Genomic DNA, 8,468 nt, shown 5'->3' with positions numbered 1-8,468 from the left:
GTCTTGTGTATGAAAAAAAGACATAGAGTCTCTCTTTGGAAAATCAGATGCTAAATAAATTTCTGGAGTTTAGGACCCCATTATGAAAGCCAAAGGGGTGGTGATTCCTTCCTATTGGCCAGGGATATTTATCCAGAGGTCCAGGTTTCACATAAAAGGCAGGAACCACTGAAGTCAGCCCCCAGTTTCAGAGTGCTACTCAAAACAACCCAAAAGAAAGATGGCAAGGATGTTGACACTTTTGCTCTTGGGTCTTGTGGCTCTCTCTGCTGGGACTGGAGTATTTATGGACAGACTTGCATCCAAAAAGCTGTGTGCAGATGAGGAATGTGTCTGTAAGAATCTTTTTATGCTTTTCAGTGTCTCTCTATTACATAATTGAAAATATATCCACTCTTAGCATAATGCCAAATTATACTGAGAGGCCAATCTGCTTGGATGTGCATGTTCTTGGTGTTCAGTGTTTTGTCTTCTGTGTGGTGGGTGTCTGACAATGGAGAATTCACTTGGCTAAGATTTTGTTACAGATTTAATATTTTGGCTTGCTTACTCTTCTCAAGTTGAATCCAAGCTGCATACTGGGAGCTATTAGTCACTCTGATTTCCTCATTTTCGTAAACGTGTTGCTTTTTTTTATTATGTTGTCACTTTAATTTTTTTCTTTTCTTCTTCCAGATACTATTTCTCTGGCTCAAGCTCAAGAAGATTACAATGCTCCAGATTGTAGATTCATTAATGTTAAAAAAGGGCAACAGATCTACATTTACTCAAAGCTGGTAAAAGAAAACGAAGCTGGAGAATTTTGGGCTGGCAGTGTAAGATAAGATTATTTTAAAAATTATACCTAATCATGACCCATGTTGCTCTTAATTTTTTCAACATTACCTGCCTTCAACCCATCTTCATGCCTAAAAATAGCTAATAAGCCCAACAGAATGTGAGGGCAAATGTGAAAATTCAGGCTGCTTTTGCTCCTATTGAATTTTAAAGAAAATTAGTTAATCTCATAACAAAACCAAAGGTAGGTTCATATGATGTTCCAACAAGAAGAATATCATACACATTGGGGTTTGTATGTCCCAAAGTGTTTGAATCTCATTCAAAAAACATCTGAGAGGATTTGCCAAGTGAAAGGCATGTGTGTTGGCAGTCAATGTTTCCGTGTTCCTTTGGGAAACATTACACCCTCTTTAATTCAAAGGATATGCTGTTTTTTCTTTCTTTCTTTCTTGAGTTAAAACATACCTAGCAGTCCCTGGAGTGGGATGAGACGGGGATGATTTATTGCATTTGTCTGCCATTCCCCCAAAATAGGTTCTAAAGTAATGAAGAATTAAATTGAAATGCATTCAAGTATCTGTTCATTTGAGCTGGCAAAAACTGAGAAACATGCATCCTGTAAAATAAGCGTCTATTTTTTTTATTACGTGACTTTATTTTTCTATGGATTCAAAAGAGATTTCAGAAAAGACATAAGACTGCAGAAAACTAAGTAATACTAAAGTAGGGAGATGGGAGATAAGTCAAACTGGGACACACACACACACACACACACACACACACACCCCTCCTGTGTGTTAACTGCTATAAGTGAATTGGATGTTTGGTTGAGTCCACTGGACTACAGACACAAAAGGAAGATCTGGGTATTGGGTGTTTCTCATTATTGGCAAAGAGGTTTTTCAGAAGACCTTCATGTCAGTGTGGCTCTGACTGTTATTTCTTTGGGCATTTAGGTTTATGGTGACCACCAGGATGAGATGGGAATTGTGGGCTATTTTCCTAGCAGCTTGGTCAAGGAGCAACGTGTGTACCAGGAGGCCACCAAGGAAGTTCCCACCACGGTAAGCATTACAGGGGTGACCACAGAGGACACACATAGTAAACTTACAGGATGTAAGCTCCCAATTTGTACCAATGATCAATATTGAAAGCTAGGTGTCATTTCTCCATATGCTTGACTTTGTTCCACTTGAATCTATTACTGTTTTAGTGGTTCAATTTTTTGTATTCTCTAGTTTTATTTGACCAATAGAAATTGTATATGTTGAGGGTGTACAACTTGATATATAAATGTATGTTATAAATGTCGCAATATTTATGATATGTGTTATATGCATATGGGTATATAACATATGTGTGTATTTGTAATTTTATGTGTATGTGTATTATTTATTATGTATGTGTAATTTTACATTGTGGAATGATCATCACATTAACCTGGTTAACATCTATCACCTAATGTAATTACCTTTGTGTGTGTGTGTGTGTGTGTGTGTGTGTATGTGTGTGTGTGTGTGTGTGTGTGTGTGTGTGTGTGTGTGTGTGTAACACCTAAGATCTACACTCTAAGAAAATTTCCCATTTACAATACAATACTCTTTTGCCTTAGGTGTAATTTATGCTGGAAGGGGTCAAGGTCGTAAAGAGAGAACTCAAAATAATATTAACTGACTCTCTCCTACTGATAGCTTACATTTATTTAGGAAAAGCAAATTGTAGAGAAAAATTAGCACCTATTTTTGATAAGATCAAACATTATAGAAAAATCTTTGAATGTGCTTGGTTTTGCTTTTGTGGCAGATAGACTCTACTTATGCGCAAAATAAGATTTTACTCTTCCCTGTGCCCTAGGGCCCTGTAAATTCATAGAAAAATAAAGGATCCTTCTGAAGTGCTTTGCAAAGTGGTTGTTTTGAAGCAATTCTCCCACAGCTAATTACTGTGCTTCAAACATTGCCCAACCTACACAGATGCAACTCACTTGTCATTTCTTGTTAGCACTAAGCTTGATCTGTCAAATAACCGTAAATTAAAAGTTTATTTGAGGGCCTTCACTTTAAGTTGTTTTTGACTCAACCTGATAATTATTTTACAAACTTTGTGTTTCAACCTTTATTTCTTTTATAAAATACAAATTTTACTTTGACTAAACCTGATCTTAAATAAAGTACCTTCATCTGTTTTCTGGCCCCAGTCTTCTCATTTCAATCTTTTATTGCCTTTGCTTTTCCAGGATATTGACTTTTTCTGTGAGTAAGAAATCTGTGAAAACTGAGGTAAGATGGAACATCAAAAAAGAAGAATAAATGCATATCTCTAATTTTTTACCTTTGTTACCTGAGACTGGGGCTTGGGGCTAGAAGCGGCAGATAAAAGATTTTCAACTCAGTCTTGTTTTCTGCTGGCCTGATCTTTCCAGAAGCTGGCACAGGGTGAGGATTGACTTAAATTCATGCACTGATACCAAAGAAATATTTTCAGCACAAAGAATTTTTATATACATGAGGTTGTGTATTTGTAGTCATTTCTAAATTGTAATTCTCCCCAGCTCTTTGATGCCTTGTATATAAACTTGATAAATCACAGGCCTGACTTTTAGACTCATAGCTATTATGACTATATCTTTTAATTTGTCTTTTTAAAAAGTTGCATAAGTTATTCAGTTGAAGAACTTTCACTTTTAAATGTTCAATATGCTTTTCCTTCAATTCAAATAAGTCTGCATATAAATTGTGGGGAAGACAGTTTCTGGAAATATTTTTGATCACAGTTTTGTAATGTGTATTCCAGGACTGGAACTTAAACTTGGGACCAGGGTGCTGTCTCTTAGCTTCTTTTGCTCAAGGCTGTAACTCTACCACTTCAGCTACAGCTCCAGTTCCCTAGGAATATTTTTAATGGAATGGAATATTTTCCTTTTAACCTATACCCTTACTGGGTCTTTACTCAAGCTTCAAGTCCTCAAAAGAAAGGCCTTCCCCCAAAAGATATGTGTGTGTGTGTGTGTGTGTGTGTGTGTGTGTGTGTGTGTGTGTGTGTGTGTGTGTGTGTGTGTGTTTACATGCTTACTTCTATCTCAATTTTTAATTTCTTTTTTCTGTGCAAATTCTTCTAGTCAAGAGTGATGTAGCCAGAAATCTGATGAGAAGATGCAGGTTTTATGGTCCTGATGAGCCCAGGAGTTTTCCTATCTTTAATTGTAAATCTGCATTGACTGTGTGTTATACTAATGTGATTCTTTTGATATATGCATTAATTTTTGTGTATATATAATTAAAATGCCTTTATTAAGCTAAAAAAACAAGTTTAAAATTTTCTTGCACATGGGATGAGTAGAAATGCTATTTGTTTTTTAGTTTTCTGTGAGCTGGTTATCCTTTAAATATAGAAAGAAAATCAAAAGAGAACATTTAGGGCAAATAAGAGACTGATTTAAACATTTAGGGCAAATCAGTTGTGTCTATGATGACTGGGTGGATATTGTTCTACCTTTTCTTTTTAATGCTGGTACTTGTGCCTGGCTTGTTTTACCTTTTTGTTTTGTTTTTAAATGGAGGTCAGTCAAGTGAACTATATTCCAAACAAAACAAAACGAAAGAACTCCACAGTTTGCTTTTTTTTCTAGCTTGCTTTATTTCATGAATGGTCCTAGATAATACCTGGGTATCACAAGAACCTTCTGAGGTAAGAGGTGTATATTCTGTCTCCATTTCATCCTGCCTCTCACTTGTTAGTCTCCTCATTCTAGATACCCATCAGCCCTGGAGACATCCAGCAATCACCCTGGGCCAACTGTCTGGCCTCAGGCAGCCTGCTAACCTAAGTCAAGGTGCTCAGGGCCTCTGCAGCTGAATTCCTGGCCTCCTAGGACTGAACCCATCCAGAAGTAGAGGAGTCTGGTGTAAATCTCTTGGGGACCAATCTGTATTAAAAGAGAGAGATCATCTTCCCCTCCCCAAATCAGATAAACTTATATACAAGACAAAAGCTATAGAAATAAAAAACTGGGACAAAAGGGAATAAGCCAAAGAAAAAGAAAAAGAACCACAAACAGTGTGAACTAATTCAGCAGTGATACCCACTAGACACTATGTTGGAAATGAACTATACAACTTGGTGGGGAGGAGAGATTGGGAGGGGAAAAACTGGGAGAAAATGAAGGAGGAGGTGACACTATTCAAAAAGAAATGAACTGGGGCTAGGAAGGTGGCTCAGTGGTAGAGCGCTTGCCTTGCATGCCTGAGGCCCTGGGTTCGATTCCTCAGCACCACATAAGCAAAAAGAAAAAAAAAAGCCGGAAGTGGCGCTGTGGCTCAAGTGGTAGAGTGCTAGACTTGAGCTGAAGAGCTCAGGGACAGCGCCCAGGCCCAGAGTTCAAGCCCCGTGACTGGACCCCAAAAAGAAATGAACTTATTACCTGACTTATGTAACTGTAGCCCCTCTATTACCTTCACAATAAAATATTTTAGAAAACAGGCAGGACAGAACATGCTATTGGGCGCGCCTTAGTGCCCAGAGTGCATCTCTGGGAGCTGGTTGGTTTCCACCCAGGGCCCACTAGCATCTCTATCTCAACCCATCCTCCACCAGATGCATCCTAGTTCTCACTCCTCATCTTCTAAACAAATAAAGAAAGCACTAGAGAACCTGAGAGGGGAGGCAGCCTTCAGGGTTGAACCTGGAAGACCCAAGGTTCAGCAGAATTTCAACATTCCTGACATGACCTTCTGCACTATGTTGCTGCCACCATCCTGCCAGTAGACATCCTTAAGGAGATTCATAACTCTATATATGTAAGGGCAAGACCACTAAAATGCCTTCTGTTGCCTTTCTTTCACACCCCTCCTTGGGGTTCTCTTCTTCTATCTATGATTCAAGAACGCTCTGTTTGCAACCAACGTCATCCACATGGCCTCCTCCCCAGCACTACCTTATACCAATTATGAGGACATCTGCCAGGTCTGAACTGGCAAATAGATTTCACTCCTGTGCCTACCCCTTCCCCACAAGCACTATAGATATCTTCTAACCACGACTGACACCTTTATTAGATGGATGGAAGCATTTCTATCACCCCTAAAGGAGTATCTGAAGTTACCAAGGTCCTATCATAATCTATTAGCAGCAGTTTGGTTTATCTGTTTATCTGCAGAGTAACAATGGGGCCAGCTTTCTGCAAAACTGTAGGAGGTAAACCAGAACAGAGAAATCAGAATCCCCATTGGGTTGAAGATTAGAAATGCATCCTTGAAATTCCTGATGTGAATTTATAAAACCCTTTCCACACCTGGCCTAGTCAGGATTTTCTAGAGTTGGCTGTGTGAAATAGCAAAGGGAAATGGAGTAGCTGAAGGAATTGTCAGGATTGGCGATTTAAAACTCAACTTTTTCCAGAGACGTCGGTCAATTGAAGTTTCCCTCATCCTACCAACCATTTCCAAAATGGCTCTGTTCACATACTTACTTGTATGAACAATGGTTGACTCACCAGTTGATTTAGTTATTGTTCCCAATGAACAATGAGGCTAAGTATAGTAGCAGTCTGGAGCCAGTAAAGTTAAAACCTCTGCCTATTTCTTACGTGTAGAAGAAATATCATTGTAAGAGCATCACTGGTGAGAATAACTCACTTCCCATCTTAGATGAATGTGGCTCATTACCGTTTCTCATGTTTATTGGCCGAGGAGACGTGTGCCTTTGTGGATCAAACTCAACACAGGAAAATAGTGAGCACTTTCCTGTCATATTTAAACAAATCTCTGCAGGGGTGAGCCTTTCAGCTCTGAGTGGAGAAAAGAAATCAGAGCAAGCCCTAGGATGAAACTCATTTCTTCAACAATCGCCCTCTTCTATCTAAAAGTGGTGAAAAACAATCAGAGAAAGAGAAATGGTTCCAGCAAATCATATTCCTTGTTCTATCCTTGAACTACAATGCAGGCTTTCAAACATCTCAGCTGCATTCCCTACAAGTACGTTTGCATATCAGCAATTTAATGGGGAAAATGATGTATTGATCCATAGGCTTTCTATAATCTGCCCTCTATATAATCTAGCCCATTATTAACTAAGACAGGGAAAGCTCCCTGACTCCTGATTTAAATTTTTTTTTCTAAATGGAAATTACTTTTCTGTCACATGTGAGCAATTATTTTAATCATTTTTCTCAAGAACACACGATGCTAACGTCAAGGCATTGAGGGGTAAAAGATGAGGTGGCGTTACTAACCATCTTAACACCTTGCCCGCCTCCCTTCCCTTCTCCCTTTCCCTCCTTCCCTTTTTCCTATTTTCTGCATATGAATTTATTCTAACCAAATGAATCAGTGGAGGTGGAAATGTTAATTTCAATGATGCTACTAGGCTGGGGAGGGGGAAGATGCCAATATCAGCCTTTAGATTTCTAACAAACAGAGGTAGAGTACTGTCCCAGCCACTAAGTGTTCCCCCAGCAACCACCCTCCCCCCTAGTCCCTACCCCTGACCAACCTGGACCTGTGATCAGCAAAGTGTATTGGTTTGTTCTCTTCCAGTTCCTTCTCCTTCCCTCTCCCTTCATAAGCTGAAAATATTTAAGGGATTTATTTATTTTTATTGGCTTCTAGATCTTTCCTTGGATTTTAAGTTACACTAATAGTGCTGTCATAAACCAGACACCTTTAGACTTGCCTTTTTGGTCCCTGGGAAAGAGCTTCTGCTTCTACTTGATGGATAGTGGAAGAGCTGGGTTCAGCTGAGCCTGCTGGTGCCTAAGGAATAGATGTGTATGCTGGCCTGGCCTGTAGAAAAAGGCCACAGGACAGGGGCCATTTTTGATGGAATGTGTTCCCAGGTTTCAGGCAGCTAGGCAGATGGACAGGACTCAATGTTTGTGAGCACTAATGTAAAATGTCTTAGATCAAGTCCCCTAGAAGCAGATCTTGAAATGGGGACTTACATGAAATGACTTATAACTCCCAGGGTGAATAGATAAGAGGGAGAAAGAGGGGCAGGAGAGCAGGAATAAGAAGGAGTCAGAGCCTCAAGCCAAGTCTTCTGGTGGCTGGCCTTAGCCAGACCTCAACTTCTTCCAATTCAAAGAAGTTGGGCTTTTCTCGGTGTTGTTAGTCATTGGTAAGGTCTGAATGCATTTCCCAGATTGCATGTGTTCAAACTTAATCCTCACAGCCTTATGCTAACGCTATTTGAAAAGGGGGGTCCTTGGGGGGGGGCGGGCATGAGATGGTCTCAGGAGTGGCTTTGCTGTGAATGTGAGTGTGCTGACATGCTTTTTTTTTGTCTCGCTGTATGAAGCTTTTTGCCATGTGTCCACAGCAAGGAAGGCCCTCAGCAGATGCCAGCACCGGGCTCTTGGACTTCCCAGCCTCTAGAACTCACCTGTATTCTTTATAAATTACCCAGTATTGGGCATTTTGTTAAAGTCACAGAAACTGGACAGAACTAAATCATTGACTAAGGGAAGCCAGGGCCCTATCATTGTAAAGTTAGCGGCATGTGGGCAAAGTAGTCTCAAGTAGCCTATGAGTGCTTACGATGGGAAACAAAATCATGGGTTCCATTCTAAACGCCACAAAGGCATTGGGGAGGGGGATATCTGATTTTATCTCCTCCAGCCAGCTTTGCCCTGCATTTCTTCCTCGAACACACACACACACACACACACACACACACACACACACACACACACA

General features: G+C 39.9%; 1 protein-coding gene across 1 annotated transcript; it reads left to right on the top strand.

Moving 5' to 3' along the window:
- The first annotated feature begins 220 nt into the window (after positions 1-220).
- Otor (otoraplin) lies at positions 221-3,082 on the top strand. The gene is made up of 4 exons (XM_070007655.1): positions 221-335; positions 676-815; positions 1,737-1,844; positions 3,017-3,082. The coding sequence occupies exons 1-4, from the start codon at positions 221-223 to the stop codon at positions 3,038-3,040; spliced, it is 387 nt and encodes a 128-aa protein (XP_069863756.1). The 3' UTR covers positions 3,041-3,082.
- The last annotated feature ends 5,386 nt before the right edge of the window (positions 3,083-8,468 follow it).

This window comes from Dipodomys merriami, unplaced genomic scaffold (assembly GCF_024711535.1).
Source record: "Dipodomys merriami isolate MVZ:Mamm:240054 unplaced genomic scaffold, mDipMer1.0.p SCAF_7, whole genome shotgun sequence".
In the NCBI taxonomy this organism is placed as follows: Eukaryota; Metazoa; Chordata; class Mammalia; order Rodentia; family Heteromyidae; genus Dipodomys; species Dipodomys merriami.
This window is presented reverse-complemented; position numbering and strand designations above follow the sequence as displayed.